The 18,883-nt window shown below is 44.2% G+C and overlaps 1 protein-coding gene across 11 annotated transcripts in view; it reads right to left on the bottom strand.

Annotated features, from left to right (window-relative positions):
• Positions 1-18,883, bottom strand: part of TACC1 (transforming acidic coiled-coil containing protein 1) — an 84,246-nt gene that overhangs the window by 42,127 nt on the left and 23,236 nt on the right. For 5 of the 11 annotated variants that reach the window (XM_032837928.1, XM_032837931.1, XM_032837929.1 and 2 more), the window contains exons 1-2: positions 12,349-12,840; positions 11,274-11,389 (exon numbers count right to left, since the gene is read on the bottom strand). The exons of 1 other annotated variant lie outside the window; for it this stretch is intronic. In XM_032837928.1, the coding sequence (XP_032693819.1) occupies positions 11,274-11,389; positions 12,349-12,509 (277 nt within the window). In that variant the 5' untranslated portion in view covers positions 12,510-12,840. Of the gene's footprint in view, positions 1-11,273; positions 11,390-12,348; positions 12,841-18,883 lie in introns of those variants that run through there. 5 more of the 11 variants (XM_032837930.1, XM_032837932.1, XM_032837934.1 and 2 more) reach the window with 2 other exon arrangements.

Raw genomic sequence — 18,883 nt, 5'->3', positions numbered from 1 at the left:
GTCCACACATAAACCTGAACAGGAAGTGTCCGTAGCAGCATGCATCATAATAGCCCCAAAGTGGAAATAACCCTAACGTCCATCAACTGAACAAAATATGGCATATCCATGTAGGAGTACTAACTGACAATAAAAACGAATGAAGTACTGATACATGCTACAACATGGACACGAACAGAGGCAGTCACAAAAGACTACAGACTGTATAGTTCTAGTTATATAAAATGTCCAGAATAAGCAACTCTACTGAGACACAAATTAGATTACCAGATTCCTAGGACTAGAGGGTGGAATGGCAAAGGAATGTCAATGGGTTCAGAGTTTCTTTGGGGGTGATGAAATGTCCTAAAAATTGGAGGGAGGCAACAGTTGTACAACTCTGTTAATATACTAAATACTAAACATCATTGAATCCTAGACCCTTAAAGTGTGTGAATTGTATGGCATGTGAATTAGACCTTAATAAAACTGTTAAAAAATAAAAAAGGGATATGGCTCAAAGGCTCAGAGCGGGAGCACTGTCCTCCAATTCCTACTAAAATGTTCTACTACACCACAGACTTACATTTCAGAAAATGTTTTAAATAGTCTCTTATATATATCACTTGTAGGGACACATATTTCAGAGAGGTGTAGGTCTCACCATCACATCAATTTAGGATTTTAAATTTCTCTTGAGGAAGTCTATAATGTGCTAGATAGAGTCTATTTACAGAAAAAGGTGAAAAAAATGACATCACTCCTCTCTCCTACAACAGACACAAGAGAATTTAAGAACCAGCCTAGAGACAGGACAATGAGCAAGCTCTAAGCTTTGTTCTTGTTTGGGGAGGAGAAGTTGTTTTTTTCAATGCTAATTTTTAACATTTGACTTCTTTCAAGACCTCCCTCACACATTCCCCTGTTAAAACTATCTCTTTGCTGCTAAAACTCCTGGAGAAGCCAAGGAGGCCAAAAAGCCTAGCAAACAAGCTGGCTATCTTCCTCCAGACTACGCTCGGTGGAGGTCTTAGGCCCTAGTCCCCACAGCAAACCAGAGCACCCAAAGCAGAGCTGATATTCCATTGGTGCCCCGCCATGCGGGGCCAGTGTATGACACATAAAGGACTTCCTTCTCAACTGATTATCTTTTACATACAGAAAAAGTACATGTAAGTAGTGGTAAAGCTGTGAAGCTCTAAACCAACAGCTGTAAAGGATTAACATTTGTTCTTCATTTGACTCTTTCCCTTTGAAGAGCTCTCCTCCCTCAAATGTATGGCTTGGTCTTGCCCTCCCACCCACACCTCCCCTGTTTGAATCCAAGCTTTAGGAGGGAAATAAGTGTGATTCTGGCACTTGTGCCAACCCCTTCCTGCTAAAGTGATCTGACCTGAGGAGACTGTTAATAAGGTACATATTAGCATTTAGGCATGTGTCCAAAATTCGAGGGTTTTTTTTTTCTTCCAGCTTTACATCTGAATTCCCAGTCAGTCCCTCTGATTACCCCAAAGCTGAAATGTATTTTATATATGTACATTCTTAGCCACTTAGTCAAGGGCACAAGCCTTAAAATGGAGTAGAAGTGGACACGATCGATATTGCCTGCAGGAGGGATAACAGTACAAGCAGGCCTTTTCCAGGAATGCTGGGTAGAACCTCAGGGTATAGGCTGTAGCACTCACATTCCCCTGACAACCACTGGGGCCCCAGGTCACCCAGAAGCATGAGAATAAGGAAGGGATTCCAAGTGAGTGAGTCAAGGCAGGAAAATGCGGAACATCCTCTTAGCTATGCCATAATTTTAAGATGTCACTACTTAAAGCAAAAAAACATCAACACCCAACACCCTCTCCACATCCACACCCACCCCTGACCAAACCCAGATGGCAACAAATAAACTGTCCAAACTTCCTCCTCCCCACCCTCCAGGAAAAAAAAAAAAAAAAAAAAAAAAAAAATTTGAATTACCAAGTAAAACACTACTCAGGAGCTGCAGAAGGGTGCAGGGGCAAGTTTAGTAGTTTTTTGCAAGAGACAAGGCGCCAGATGCCATTTCTCCTGAGATAAGCTTCTAACTCCTGACGAGGCTTACTGCAAAATATGACTCCATAGTTAAAGAATAATCTGGAAAGCCACTTAATAAGCTGAAAAAGCTTATACTAAGGATAAAGAAAATATTTCAAATCTCCAAACCAGCTTGTTATGCTGTTTTACTTAAAGAGATCCAAACTCTACTCTGAAGGCCAAGATCACAATTTTGTAAGAGGGAGGGCCCACCAAACATGAGTGTCTGACCACCAGGCAGCCAAACCTTCTTCCCAGAAACCCATCCAACAATGAATATGTCTTCTCTTCTCGCTCCTGAGATGCCCTGGAGTTTCAGAGCCATCTGGATTTGTTCAAGGTTACATTTCAAATACATTAGAAATCCCCCACCACAGACAGAAACTGTGGAAGGCCCTCCCTGTAGGACCTTTCCTCCATCCTCAACCCCTGCAGCAGGAGGAGCAGAGAGAAAGAGCACGTGCTAACAGATGGGACGCCTCTGAGAGATGTGAAATTGTGTAACTTCACCCCATTGCTGCCAAACAACCAGAATGTACATCTCTTCAGAAATAATTACTGGAGAATTCAAAATACCAACTGCCTCTCTCACAAAGTAGCAACCACCCACACAGGAGCTGAGAGCTGATGCAGGATAAAGGAAAAGAGAAATGAGCCTCCAGACAGAGCAACAGCAGCCGATTCACCAGGCACATCAGATGCCTCCACAACAGGTCAGGGACCCTGGTTGAAGACCATGTTATTTCTCTTGTCTCTTCCGCTCCTGCAGTCTAAGAAAAGGGGCAAAAGGAAGGGGTGGGTAAAGTAGCCAAGAGGCCCCAGGGGAAGAGAATAATAAAAAAGTTTGAAGTCTTTGAAATCATACCCTTTGGTATAAGTTTTTTTTTAAGAAATAGAAAACAGTTTTATGCTAGTCAGCCTCCAAGATGGCCCACAGTGAGGGTGCCATTTACCAGGTGAGATGAATCCCATCTCCTGGCAATCATGCCATTGGACGGACCTGTGGAACCAAAAAGATATTGTGGAAATAACTGTGACTTCTGGGGCTAAGTCATAAAAGACATTACAATTCCCATCTTGCTCTTGGATCACTCACTCTGTGGCTAGTCAGCTGCCACGCCAGAATACTCAAGCAACCTCATAGACAGAGAGGTCCGTGCACATGATAAAGAACTTGCCAGGCAGGAGTGAGCTACCTGAGGATAAGTTCTTCCAGCCCCAGTCAAGCTCTTAGATGACTACAGTCCCAGCCAACATTGTGCCTTCTCACAAGTAACCCTAAGCCAGACTGCCCAGCTAAGCTGCTCCCCAGATTTCAGGCGTATGAAAACTACGTGAAATAATATTTATTGTTCTAAGCTGCTAATAAGTTTTGGAGTAATTTGTTATGCAGCAATAGATAACTAATACAGGCCTCTTAGAAACTCCTCTTTCTATCCCAAAATAGGTACAGAGTCCCAGGAGGCTGCAAACATCTCTGCACGTACCTCTTCTTACCCACACACAACTCACAGGTGGAGAGAGAAACCAAAAGCTACTAGTGAATATGTCCCCTCCCTCTTAATTTCTCACTGATAGGCTGAAGCGAAGCATTAAGGGTGCAAAATGTTTTCAACAGAGCTGCTCACCCAGTAACGCTTTTTTTCTTTCCTGTGTTGCTGGCTCTGTGTCTAAATTTTGCTACTAACTCCTGATATTCAAAATCCCTGAAGTACATTTTTCTATTTCACGTATTATACGTGCCAAATTAATAAATGTGGAATATATATCCCCAATTGAACTTTTTTTAAAGTTACTTTCACTTAACAGGGTACTTTTGAAGGATGTTCTCTCCCCATCATACACTCTTGTCCCGGCAACATTTTAAGAACCTTTATTTCCTCTGATGAGTTTTCTCTTTAATTAGTGAAGAGAGAGAATCACGGATGCCCTGGGGAGATAAGCTATATAATATGTCCCATAAAGCTCTCGAAGTGCAATCTCAAAAGCTGAATTTAAGACCCCACTCTACTATGAGCAGTAAAGACGCTAGCCTTGATTTCCCAATCTTTGGAATGGAGATCACGTGCATCCTATCTCATAGCATCAATGTTCTAAATATCAAGTAAGATGCTGAAAAGAAAAAAAAAAAAAAGCCTACTTGCTTCCAATCCACTCAACATCAGCTGACGCAGAAAGCCAGGTGGTATGCTAGGGGAGAGTCTTATGGTGGGAAAACTGGAGATCAACAATATACTGTTATATTTCTGGCAATGACATGGGAAAGGGTGTACCTGGACTGGCTAGGAAAATATGTTTATCTGCCAAACAGAACTGCCCGGTTACGTTTTTTCATTTGTGAAATAATGAAATACCCACTTGGCCATTAACAATCTAACCCCTGGAGATCTGATCATGTTTGTGGAAACTCATAAAATTAGGTTCACATACAAGCAAAGGTGAGGGTGAGATCGAAACTTACAAGCAACAATCCCTTCCTAGACCCAATGCTAACAGTTTTCAGGCAGTTCGGCAACCCTCATTTATCACATCCCCACCAAAATGGCTGTTTTGTTCTGGGGTGATAAACCAGGATCTTCCCATCACTGACCTGAGGTTAGGAGATTTCAACGAACTGGTTTATGCTGCCAGGACTTCCTATGAAGGGTGTTACTCCCCACTTGAAAAAGACACTACAAGTACTCTTTCACCTAAATGTTTAAATGGCTTTAGACCACATCCATTTCTTTTTAAGTGGAACATCTAATGGCAGCAACACCATTTTGGAAGGGTTGTCCCCAGCTGGACACATACACCCGATGCCTTCAACCACCACAAATTGTCAAAGTAAGCTAGCTCGCTTTGTTTGATGCTCTGGTAAGCCCCAAACCGGGGAGTACAAGTCTGAAATGAGTTTAATCCTTACAACATTTCTCAAGAAGATCTTGAATTCACTGTTCATTTTGAAAGAAAAATACTTTGTAGTTATTAAAATGTTTACTTTCAGCAGGCAGACTTTTCCCCACCCCTAAGTTTTTTATTTTCCCCAAGAAAACTTTCTCTTTGGGCAGAACACCATACAGAAGCTCTACATGGCTCATTACATTGATATAAATAAAGCAACAAAGAAACATGGCCCTGATCCCTAAAAACGTATCTGGGGGGGAAAAACAAAGAATTGTACCATGCTGCTGAAGTTTTCAAGCTTTAAACATCTTACAGGGCTATAATACAAAAATTTAAATTCAACTGTGAAAGAGCCAATTACATCAAAAAATAAAAAATAAAAAGATTGGGATGGTTTCAGGTATTGTTGGAAGGAGCCATGGGGTTGAACTATTAGACTAAGTAAGATTAAGGGTCCTTATTAGTCCCATTATTTCTAGGAAATATTCTACTAAAGCCATCCCTGTGGTAGGGACAGGGAGAGGATGTTAAACTAAATTCTTAGGAGAGCCATACTCATGGATTCGACTGGAACACTTCAATAAATACTTAATGAAAAATGTCTGCATACTATTTTCTTATACATGTAACCCAAAGCCTTAGAATCAAAAACCTAAGGCTCACATTTTAACAAGATTTGCATTCTAGGTCTTAATATATGCATAGTCTGAAACAATCCAATAAATATACCATTTCAACCCTACAATATATACTAAAAATATACCACATCACCCATCAAAGAAATTCTGAAACACCCAATTAAAGCCATTAAATGAAATTAAAACCATTAAATTAAAACAATTAAGAAACACTTAAAGGGTAAAAATTTAAGATCTATATATTTGTACTTATACTAAATGATTCCCAAACTCTCTTCATTCTTTCCTAATCTCCTTTATTCATAACTCCTTGGATCTTTTAGTTAATTGAAAATCAGGTACACTGACAGACCAATGACTTCTGTGTTTTGCAAGGGAGGCTAATAGCCAGCCAGCCTAAACCAGTCTTACCTTAAAGCCTTACCTGACTGTACAGGCCCACACTAATGACACCTGGCACCATGCTTCATCATTAATTAATCATGGATAGCCTTGCCGCTTTCCTTTTATTTAAGATTTTATTTATTTATTTGACAGAGATAGCACCAGAGAGGGAACATAAGCAGGGGAGTGGGAAAGGAAGAAGCAGGATTTCCCATGAGCAGGGAACCTGGTGGGGCTAGATCCCAGGACTCTGAGATCATGACCTAAGGTAGAAGCTTAAGGACTGAGCCACCCAGGCAACTGCCTTGCTGCTTTCTTTATAAAGTTATCCCAAATTACTTAGGCTTTAGATTTTTATCAAAATTGTCTTAAGTGTGGATCTAGGTCAGCAAACATTTTTGTCAAGAGCCAAACAGTTAATATTTTAGGCTTTTGCAGGCCATTCTCTGTTCCAAGTACTCAGCCTTGCTATTTCAGGGGCTCCTGGCTGGCTCAATAGATAGAGCATATGACTGAATCTCAGGATTGTGAGTTCGAGCCCCACAGCGGTTGTGGAGCCTACCTAAAGACAAACAGAAACACCTTGCTAATTTAGTGTAAAAACAGCCATATGAGACAACACCTAAATGAGCAAGTGTGGCTGCATTCCCCTAACACTTTATTTATGGGCCCTAAAATTTGAATTTCATATAATTTTCACACAGCACAATTTTTTTCAACCACTTATAAATGTAAAAATAATTCTCAGCTCCCAGGCATAACAATAATTGGCCACAGCAGGAAGCAGGCCACATTTGGTCTATGAGCCACAGCCTGATTCCTGACCTAGACTACCAAAGTGTGTCAACAAACTACTTCACATTCCCCCCAGGCCTTCAGCAGTAAATATCAGCAGATTGATCCTGTTTATCTTTCCTTCTATTTCAGGAGAACTATTCTACGTCTTTGAAATGCTGAGGCATCTAATTAACACATCAAACAGGGTAGATTTAACTAGTTGTTCCAAGGGCATAAGAGAGCTTTAGCATGAATTAAGATTTTCTTTCTCAAAAAAAGGTAACAACCTATAAATGAAGGTCTGTGTGTGGTAAGGAGACTTCTAGTAGCAGAGGACATTCACTTTTAAAATCTAAAACGATGGACAAAACCACAGTCCACCAAAAAAAGAGGGGGGGCGGGAGGGGGTATGAACCTGAGATTGAACCTTCTTCAGAAGTCCTCTCACGGGTGATGTCTCCTCACTGACACAACCCCAGACAAAGAGAAGGAACAGTAATAGCAGCAGCTTAAACAGTCTTTGTTGGGGAGGAAGACAGATAGAAAACACAGAATTACCAGCCCAAATATTACAGCCACTACTCTAGTATTTTCAAGGCACTTATTTGGTTCAAGTTTTATTTTAGCAGTTAGTCTGAAACCAGCTTCTATCTGTGGCTTAAAAAAATCTCCGCAAGGTCATCTACCTTTTAATATCTAGAATGGCATATAACTGTCTCCAGAAGCATTATACAGAGTTCAGATACTGTAAGTTCCCCCAAAAAAACTTCCAATAAAAAGAAAATTAGGGGCGCCTGAGTGGCTCAGTGGGTTAAAGCCTCTGCCTTTGGCTCAGATCATGATCCCAGGGTCCTGGGATCAAGCCCCGAATAGGACTCTCTGCTCAGCAGGGAGCCTGCTTCCCCCTCTCTCTCTGCCTGCCTCTCTGCCTACTTGTGATCTCTGTCAAATAAATAAATAAAATCTTAAAAAAGAAAAAAAGAAAAAGAAAATTAACTTCAAATAGACGTAGAAAATCAACTTCAAATGTTTCCCTGTGTTCCAAGAATCAGATGGAGTTTGGTGGGCCACGGGTATGGGATATAGGATACAGCCCATACATTGGAGGACCATTATATATAGAAAACCAGGATCTTTTATATATGTTAACTTCAATCCCTGACTAACAACTCATAAATCATCCCTCCAGAAGATACAGTCTTATATAAACTACCTGCTGCCCTACCACGTCCTGACACCACAGAAATATGAAAGACCACGTCCTGAAACCACAGAAATATGAAAGACTAACTTTATCAGGAGCCAAACGATTAACAATTTCAGGAGAAAGAGGACCATCCAAGCCTAGAAATTAAGACTTCAACATGAAATAAGTCTCTAGGAATTTTTGTCCATTGATACCGTTCCTGGTTAGACCTGTGCTTTGGTAGTATTTTTGTATTTACTGTGCATGTATACCAAGGCCATCAACAAGACCCTGGACTAAGTCTCCTTCTACAAGTTGGGCAGAAGTTCTCAAAGGCAGGATATTACCAGGCTAATATGCAATCATCCTATTACTTAAAGATTCTAAATTGAAAGTCTTCTTAATACGGAGTGGTAATTTCCCAAATTGTACACCCTTCCCTCAGCCCCTGCCAAAGACATGGCCTTCAATCACGATCTACTACTCCACAGGGCTTCCCTGGTCCAAGACTCTCTAAAAGAAAACCTTTTAGACAGAGTAAGAAATAGAGTATGAGCTAGAAGTTACCAAAACATATTTAAAAAAAAAAAAGAAAAAAAGAGTCAGTGGCACAGGAAGGACCAAACAATTGGGTCTCTATGGCTCTTGGGGGCCTGAGCCATACAGGCCTCTACGCAATTAGCGAAGAATTTGTCAAGATGAATCAGACTACCAGCTGACAGAATGGTGAGGAAGGGGCCGCCCAAGCTGAGGGCAATTTAAAGAGACTTTCAAATAGCTAGTTAACATGTCTGGTGAGCATTATTTAAATTTGATGGGAAAGCTTCAGAATCGTTCTTTCCAGCTTTCAAATCTCCTTTCTGATCTGCCGATCTTAAGAGAGGAAAAGGGAAACTATGAAGAAGTGCATCTTCTGTGTTGTGAGGCTCAGTGCCACACTCAAGGGCTCTAGTACATAAACTTGCCTGTTCCCATGCAGTCTCTTCCAAAAACAATAGTGAAAAGCAACCAGGATGAGTTGAGGATATGGCTAAATTTTCAGCAGGGGAAGAGCAGTAGAAAACTCACAAAAAGCGGGGATCATTTCACCAATAATTCCAGCTCCACAGCAAAGTCTATCACAAAGCACCTGACTTCCCTAAGCAACCTGTGAGGAAGTCACGAAGCCATAAAATATGGTAACTGCTAGAAAAAAAGTCATCATTAGGTCAAAAACTAGTTAAGAGAATAACTGAAAGCTGGCTCTATCCACCATCGTAGGGTGACAGTGACAGATAATGGAAAAGAGAAAGCACTCAACAAGGACATATGTGCTAGAGTCCCTTCTCCAGACAGCAGCTACTTACTCTTTGAAAAGGGATGTCAAAGCATGATGTCTCTGCTCAAAGCCCTCTGCTGTGGGTTAAACTGTGTCCCTCAAAAAGATATGTTGTTGAGGGGAGCCTGGGTGGCTCAGTGGGTTGGGGCTTCTGCTTTCGGCTCAGGTCATGGTCCCAGTGTTCTGGGATCGAGCCCCGCATCGGGCTCTCTGCTCAGCAGGGAACCTGCTTCCCACCCCACCTGCCTACTTGTGATCTCTGTCTGTCAAATGAGTAAATAAATAAATCTTTAAAAAAAAAAAAAAAGATATGTTGAGGGGCTCCTGGGTGGCTCAGTTGGTTAACTGTCCAACTCCTGATTTCAGCTCAGGTCATAATCTCAGGGTGGTGAGATCAAGCCCTGTGTGGAGCTCTGGGCTGACGTGGAGCCTACTTAAGATTCTCTCCCTCTGTCCCTTCCCACCTCAAGCACTCGCTCTCTCTTTAAAAGGAAAAAAAAAAAAAAAAAAAAAAAAGATATGTTGAGTTCCTAACTCCCCATACCTGTGAATGTGACCTTATTTGGAAATAGTACCTTTGCAGATGTAATCAAGTTAAGATGAGGTCATACAAGATTAGGAGGGTCCCTATATCCACTGACTGGTGTCCTTAAAAGAATGTCATGTGAAGGCACAGAAACACACAGCAAAAGCCTGTCATGTAATGAAGACAGAGACTGAAATTATGCTGCCACAAGCCAAGGAACACCAAGAATTACTAGCAACCACCAGAAGCTAAAGGAGACAAGAAAGGATTCTTCCCTAGAACCTTTGGAAGGAACATGGCTCTGTGGCTCTGCTGACACCTTGATTTTGGACTTCCAGCCTCCAAATCTGTGAGAGAATACATTTCTGTCATTTTAAGTCATTACAAAATGTTCCAGACTTCCCTTTATCTGGCTAACTTCAGCTCCTACTGTTCTCTCCCTAGTCACTCCACTCAAGCCACACTAGCTTCTTTCCTGGTCCTCAAAACCCTTCCACCACCAGGCCTTGCCCCATCCCAGGATGGTCCTGCTTCAGGCCTTTGCAGATACCATTCACTCTGCGGAAAGGGTTCTCTCCCCAAGAATCTGCAAGGCTGTTCCCTCAATCTCCCCTCAGGGCTCTGCTCAAGTTCCCTTATTGGCAAGGCTCCACCTAATTACCCTTCAGTATCTCTATCCCCACCCCATACACCCTATTCTCCTTCCACTGCTTTATTTTTCTCCATAATACTTAAGACAAGCTGACATAAATATCTTGCTTAACCTTTAAAAGATCCATCTCCCTCCATAATGTTAGCTTAGTGACAGCAAGACTTTTTCACTGCTGAATCACAGCGTACTCTATTAAGTGGATAACCAGATTCTATCAGGACAGGTGAAATTTTACTCGAAACTGGCTGAGTGACAAGAAAGGTTTCTACTAATTAAATGGAACAACAGAAGCTTTTGTAGACGAAGGGCAGGCTCAAGGTTGAGCTCTGAGGGGGCTAGGAGACAATCTCTGTGCCAGGTTTTCTTAGGTAGACTGAGAAGCTCACCACCATTCCTGTGTAGATGAGGGGAAAGGTGAACAATTCCAAAGATTCCTTTCTATCTAAATAAATCAACTCTTACCTATAATTTTTGTCCCCAGCCACACACACACCCCTGGAGAAAGTGATTTAGCTTCAGAAATAGCCAAAGCCAATTTAAACATACTTCCCTCCACCTCTGCATTACCACACATATTTTTAGTTTTGGGGAGGCTGGGGGGAAGGGTGCAGCAGGAATATCTGATAATGATAATTTCATCTTGCAAATATACAAACTACTTAGGAAGAAAGCCTCTGACCACCACATTCCTAAAAAGCAAACAAAAACATTTCAAATAAGCCAGAAGCTTTAAAACAACTTTCCTAGTAAGTACTCAATCCAAAGCTTTTTAAATGGCCCGAAGTTAACACTCCTCCTTTCCTCATTTACATCTTCAAAACTTTAAACAAAAGAGGCAGAAAATGAAAGTCTTTCTTTACCTTGGGTTTTGGCCCCTGGTCCTGCCAATCCTAGGGATGAATCACAGGATTCCTTGAGAGGCGATCTGATTGGTGTTTCAGCTTCAGGGGTCTCAAAATTACCTTCAGAATCCGAGCTGCCAAGGGGGAAAAATGAGGAATTACCACTTTCAACGGTATTTCCGACACCCTTTACAGTCTACATATGGACAGAGGTTAAAGTCCAGCATTTTTGCCTAACTTTACAACCCACTAGTCCCAGCAGGGACTGGCCTGTGGGAGCTCACCATGGGGTTTTCTTGCTGGGCCCTTCTGGGCCTTCTGCCTGGCATCCTGTCTCCCTGATATTCCTCCATCCTCCGGAGCTTTTCTCCGTCACGATTTATTTCCGAGGTCATCCTTTCTTCTGATATCCCCCCCAAAACGCTTTTCAACAGACTCCTTTTCTAACAAGAACCCCTTCTCATAGGCTTAAAAAATTAAGATTGCCCCCTCCTCCTAAAAATTAAGTCAGCTCTCGCCACGATCCCTTTTTCTTAGGCAGGCCGCTACCTGTCTGGAACTCACTCGGCCCCAAGCTGAGAATACGGTCACCTGCCTTCCTCAGTCACTAGGTGACAGCTCAGCAAAGACCACCATTTCTCACCAGCTGCCAGGGGCCTGTCATCACGCGACCTTCTTTACCAAGACTGCATTTTCGGGACACACAGGGACACCAGGAGGGCCTGGGAGCGACTTCTTCCCCACAGGGAGGGCCCCAAGTTCTACGGGTGTGATCAGTGACACTGTGTGTGTAGGGGCGGGGGCGCGGGGCTCAAAGCTTAAGAGAAAGTGACTGAAGCAGACCGGGATGCGGAAAGACTGCAGAGGCCGGGTTAGGTTCTGAATCGAGCTCATACTGAAACGGGGGAAAGGTAACACCGGACAGAACATCCTGAACTTTCGAATGCACAGCGGGGCCCCTGCTACGGGTAGGGACGCAGCGTTGCGATGATAATGGTTACGCGGCTGAGCGACCACACACACGCACACAAAATGAGCCGCAGATGGATGGATGGCAGCACGTCTGCATCTCGGCAGGGATGCGTGTACTTGCCTGAAACTCAAGGATTTGGTCTCGGCTTGCGAGTCCTCCTCCTCGGGGTCGCCCTCTGGCCCTCCGGCCTCGTCCTCTCCGGCGCCCCCGCCGCGCACCGCGGACCAGGTCCATTTCGCCCACTGCACTGGGGACAGGATCTGCCAAGGGCTGAACGCCATGAGCGCGGCTCCTCTGGCTCCAGCTCCTAGGAGTAGGGAAGGGGAGAGCCTTTTTTCCCTTTCAAAATGGAGGGAACGGGTGACAGACGCCTGTAAACGTTTCCAGCGGAGGCGCGGATGTGGTTAAACGAGCGCCTTCGGGGGCCCGGGTGGAGCGCTTCCTCTCGGCCGGCAGGCAACGCCGCTTCCTCCTCGTCCTCCTTCTCGAACGGTGCGGTCGCGGCCACCCCCGCACCGGCGACTCCCGCGGGGAAGATGCCTCTCCTGGGGCCTCCTCAGGGCCCGGCCCGCGGCGCCGGGCGGCTAGGGTCTCGGGGTCTCTGCCTCCTGCCTCCCGCCTCCCGGCCGGCGGGGCGCGCATCAGCTGCCGCGGGAGCCGCGCCCCAGGAGCCGCCCCCTTGGACCGTACTATTAGCGCGCGCGGGCGGGGGCGGCGGCGGCGCCGGGCCTTTGAAGTCCTCGGCGGGCCCGCCCGATCCCCCCGCCGCGGCGCCACTCTGGTCGCGCCCGGACTTCGGGAAGGGGGCTGCGGGGCTGCGACTCTGGCGGGCAGAGGGCCCAGGCGCCCCCAACAGCTCTGTCAGCTGCAGAACCAGGGAAGATCCTTTTTCTGGGTCCGCGCACGCTGGACTTTTCCTCCTTCCCTTCTTATTTTTTCGTCTTGCTACTGTGACTTAATGGCGTTGTAACAGTGAACCGCACAGAAGTGAAGCCCGGTATTTAAAACACACGCGCGCGCGCGCGCGCGCACACACACACACACACACACACACACACACACAAACTTTGAGGCCGCTGTTGCCTGAGGTTTCTCTCTCTCCCTGACATTAACAGCTTGGAAGATTTCAGCCTGTTCACCTCCGACACTGTCGCTCCCAGGATTTGGAAATTCCTCAGCAACGCTACAAGAGTAGCCAAGCGCTGGAATTGTAGATGTTTTGTCCCTCCCCAAACCGCAGTCGTGGGCGCTCTGGGGCCAGGTCTTCTGGTAAAGGGTGCTCAATTACCCTGTGAAATTATAGCCTGGTCGGTTTCCCATTCTCCTTTTTTGAGGCGTTCTCTTCATAACTTCTAAGCCTCTGATTTCTGACTTCGTCTGCTGCTTCAGAAGTATGCCAACAGGCCTTGTGAAGGCAGCCTTCAAAGTAAAAACCCTCTTTATGTTGGAAGGCAGAGGAACATAGCAGAGCTCTCCTCGCATTTTCTTCATTTTCCATATAGGGATCGCTCGCCTCAGAATTTCCAGTGCACCAAGGAAGCCGGCTCCACAAACCACAAACACCAGGCTTCACCATCTCCTTGCCTGGGTAGGGCGTTTCTTGTACTATTGGAATTTCCCAGAGTTGAGGTGAAACTGTGAGGTGACTTCAGCTTCTCACAGAGAGAGCAGCTCCAGAATTTAGGAACAAAGTCATGTTGAAACTGCAGGAGGCTGCCCATCTCCCCTGAAAGAGCTTGGCACTGGCGAGGAGTCATGACTGTATCACACATTCGATAACAAACACAGAAGCAAAAAGAAGGCAAGATAAGGCATGGCAAGTAGTCTTACCATAACAGAAGGGCAGAGGTTTGCCTGAAGTCTAGATAAAAGGGTTGGGGGTGTCAGGATGCTTTAGAATTCACCCAGCTCCTTCCCAAAGAGAAACACAACGGTCATGACTGTTCTAGAGGCAACAACAATGGGAAGCAAGCAGGAGTCTTTTTTTTTTTTCTTTTTGCATCCACATGAAATACATCACACTGCTATCCAATTTTTTGTATTTTCAGGTTTATGGCTCACCATTTAAACATTCAGGTGGTAAGGTCCCCTAGGTTCCTGGATTTCACACAAGTGTTCTGTAACCTGGAAATCATATTACCCCATGTAAATCAGTAACTGGCATAACCTGGATCCTGTTCATTCTTCTTCCTGAGTAGTTCTCAAATCTTTTCAATCCTCTGCATCCCCATTGTAACTAACATATAGATCCCACACTGTCCATTTTTCATAAGTTTTCTGTAAATGTCTTCCAACTGGTTCTACCTCTGAGGGTTTTCCCACCTGGGGTCACCCCACCAGACTAATAGGTGACTTATGCTCTAGTCTTGCTGTTCCTGCTCCTTTTTGCTCCCAGCCCTTTGTATTCCTTGCCATAAACAGTACAGAATTGGTTCTGAACTTTTGATATAGCCTAAAATCATCTGGGGTGCTTCTTTAAAAATACTAATCCAGATTACCAGCAAAACCTGGAAATCTATTTTTACCAAGTATCTTGGGGAAATTTTTCCACGGGATAAATTTGGAAAACAATAACTAGCTTGGACTGACTGATTGCTGCTTCCGGAACAATTTCCTTTTTGCCTGCAGAGTTTTGCACATTCCCCTCCCCCTTGTCCCCCACCTGGAGCTCCCAGACCTTGACTGTCCAAACTTCCTTCATGACCCAGCTCAAGGGTCTGCTCTGGAAAAACAGGCTGATTTCTACCCCCATCTACCATCTCTATACCCCAAATGTTAATAGAAACCTTTACTGTGGCCCTTAGATGGTTTTGAAAGGGGGCACTATTAATAGTTATACCAGACAGCAGGCATAAACCAGGATGTCCCCAAGATGTAAAGTCACCCTACACTTCACACACGATATATAATGTATTTATTTACATAGCTGTTCTCATTTCTGTACCATAAGTTTTTAAATTGCAGGGACCATTGGTTCATCTTTTCTCTTTGCCAAATTTTCAACGATAAAAGCATAGTCTTTTTAAATTGCAGGGACCACATCATATTTGTGATTTATTTTTATTTCTCCAGACATTAGGACATGGCCACATACTTAGTAGGTGGTTCAGTAAATGAACAGAAGAGGAATATTCTAGTTTAGTAATAAATCTTATGAATTTGGCTAGGATGACATAAATTCCTAAAGCCTGACTCCTCCAGGGGAAATCAAGTTTTGGAACTAGCACAGAGTGGAACTTGGAGCAAGAAATGGCCCCCGTAAGATAAAGCCAGACCTATACAGCGATTTCTTGAAACTAGAGAAGCAAATGCCCAGGTTTCTGAACTCTGCTCAACAAGCTCCTGGACTTAATGTGAACAACAATAAAGGAAGTAAGTACTCAATAGCCTGCATTTATTTCATTGTCTAGAAGTTCAAGTAATGAGGCTAACTGACATATCAATTTTCCTGTAATTCTGGGAAAGAATGGGAAATGTTTGAAAACAGATATCTTAACCAAGGTAAACCATTTTGCTGCTGTGTCCTCAGCATCACAGAGCAGAATGGCTGCAAACACATGACCACATAACCAAACGAGACGTATTTGTTTTGGAAATGACCGAAAGCACAAAAAGGGCCCCATCTGTTCTCTTCCCTCCTCTGCTTCTTGTCCTTCACAGAAGCTTTGGATCAACACACCCTGAAAATCTGAAATGTAACTCCTTTGAAACGGTCCTTAATTGTGGTGTAGCCAAGCCAGGCACATCCTTTGCCTATAATGGATGTTCCAGGGGGATCTGCAAGATGGGTCTCTACAGTTAAAAAAAAAATAACAAGGGGCGCCTGGGTGGCTCAGTGGGTTAAAGCCTCTGCCTTCGGCTCAGGTCATGATCCCAGGGTGGGATCTAGCCGCAGGCTCTCTGCTTAGCAGGGAGCCTGCTTCCCTTCCTCTCTCTCTGCCTACCTGTGATCTCTGTCTGTCAAATAAATAAATAAAATCTTTTAAAAAATAACAAAATAAAATGAAAGGGTAAGCAAACTCAAACAGGCAAACAACTAACCATTTCATAGCATAGCTATTCTAGTAAAGCCTGTAGGAATGGGTAGGCGTTGGGGGCAGATGTAGTTGGAGCCTAATTGGTATGGATCCCATTTACCTGGTAAAAAGTTTAACTCAAACTGAATTTCATCCTGTAGTGGGGGGGAGCAAACACCAGAACCTCCCTAGATAATGCAAGGCAGTGATGAGGCCGTGGCGGTAGCTGTGCCATCTGGAGAAGCCTGCTGTGGCGAAGGGGCAGCCCTACCCAGTTCCTGATGCCCAGCATTGCCATTTAACAATCTTCCAAGAGAAACTCAGATTGTGGATTTCATAAGACATCTTCCAATGTTTAATGTTCTTACTAATTTTAATTGTTTTAAACCTTGAGGAGGCCAACATGGTGCTGGATCAAAACAAAGCCATCAGTGTGCCTGGTGGCCCAGGGAACCTAGATGGACAGAGGGGAGTCATCAGGCTTTGAGCAAATAAGTAACATTTCCATTTAGAAAGAACATTCTGGTAACAACCTGGGGGATGGGAGGGGAAGAGTCAAGACTGGAAGACCCAGAGAACTGCATTTCCCTGCCCCAAACCACCTAGAGAAAGCGGACGGCCTCTGCCCCAGAGGGTAAAGAAGCAGAATCGGAATTTGTATCCTTAGCTTTCACTCTACTTGTTCAGGAAGCATCAGAGCTGTAAGCAATCCAAGCACGATGCAAACACTTTTACAGGGAAAGGACAGGAAAACCTACTGCTAAGGCAACTGAGTTTCTGACAGCCAGTAAAACGAGAAAGCATCTGCTCTGAGATGATGGGAGTGGAGGAGGCAGGGGAGGAGGGGAAGGCCAGCATGGTAAGAGAGCATCGGGGCTGAAGTAGCCGCAGAGAAAACCAAAAGGTCAGGCAGGCAGGCAGACAAACCCGTCAATATATCCGTCTTCTCTCACAATCTAGGAATCTGGTGAGGAAGAGATACCTCGAATTCAACTAAGATTACATGCCAGATGGATGATGTCACCAAAGTGGATGGGCAGCTTTGAAGCATGTAGGCAAAGTACTGGCCCGGAGAACAGCAACTCAGTCAATGTGCCTCAGTGGAACCCCTGCAGAACGCCCCCAACTCCCCAACCCTGCTTTTTGAGAGGCATCTGCTCATGGGATGAGGGTTCCAAGACATGGTGGGGAATTCCCCACACCTGGTTACTCCATCAACCTGATCCTTGAATGCTCTCTCCTTACTCACTACAGGTCCTTGCAAGGTCCCTAAGACATAATGACTTGACAGTACTTTATATCAATAAAGTTGCATCTGATCCTTATAATCATTCTCTGCGGTAGTGGGGCAGGTCTTCTCATTCTCAGTTTGCAGGTGAGGTAGCTGAAGCAGAAAGGGCAACCACCTGCCTAACGCCTTACAGCTAAGTGCCGCCAGAGCTGAATCTAGATGGCTAGTCTGTCAGTACCTTCGGTGCACTATCACACTGGAAGAAAGCAGAATGTCCTTGCAGCCGCTGGGTAGCCTGCCATTCTGTCAGCTGGACACTCCTCTCAATATACCGCTGCTGCAGTCCCTGCTTCCTGCTCACCTGGCATGAAAGCCGCAGCCAAGAATACCTAGCCCCCCTCCACCCCCAATGCCTGCAGGAGTCCTGCTTTCCCAGCTGACCTCAGTCTAACCAGGCAACAACTGTGCTGATGTCTGCACAAGACAACATGGCCAACAAGAGCATCTGACATATTCAAATATGTTAACATTACAGTCTGAACCTTGTGAGATCAGATTGTATTCTTACTTACAGGCTACTGTCATCTGTAGAATTACAATCTTTCCTCCACTACCCAAACACACCCAAATCAGAATTTATATGATGCATTTGCGCTGAAAATTATATCACAAAGAGAACTTCCTTTCTAATTTTTTAAGAGAAGAGCCAGATTTATGTCCATGGTTAGTACTCTTTTAGAGCTCCAGAAAGATTAAAACAGATTTAGATTGCATCTTTAGAGACTTGGCCAAGCTTCCCACCAAGGGCTTGCCCAGAGACCCTTGTCAAGGCTTTGCTTTGGTGAATAATTCTTGTCAGGTCGATCCTCTAATCTATTCTGTTTTGTATCACAAAAGTAAAGTTTGACATTCCCAGAAAGTATGCCATTCAGCCTAGGTCACAATCAGACTTATAGCAGAACTGCCATGTAGCAGAGTTATACTGTGTCAGCTTTCAGTGGGAGGTGGGAAAAAAAAAAAATCTATTCTGTGACGTTTACACTGACCTAGCGTCATTTAAAAGCCGGTTCTTATGAAGTTCTCTCCCATCCCCATCAGACAGCATGACTCTATGTTTATTGACTTTATGAGAAAGTTCACTTTAGCTCTACCCTGGGATGTAGAAGTATTAGCGAAAGAGTTGTTGAGTATGAAGGACAGAAACAGAGGTCAGTCTATTCGTTCTAAGTGAGGAAAATAACCCCAATATTATTCCTAATTCTTCCCACCAACAACCACAAATCAAAAGTTGAAAACAAGCCAAAAATAAGCACAAAAGATCCAATTAAAGCATTGAACTATCTTTAAATTTAGAAATATTTTCTATTCCAGGAGATACAAGTGGTTTTTCTGGCTAAACAGCATTATT

Source organism: Lontra canadensis, unplaced genomic scaffold (genome assembly GCF_010015895.1).
Source record: "Lontra canadensis isolate GAN:19392208 unplaced genomic scaffold, GSC_riverotter_1.0 scaffold101, whole genome shotgun sequence".
NCBI classification, from domain to species: Eukaryota; Metazoa; Chordata; class Mammalia; order Carnivora; family Mustelidae; genus Lontra; species Lontra canadensis.
This window is presented reverse-complemented; position numbering and strand designations above follow the sequence as displayed.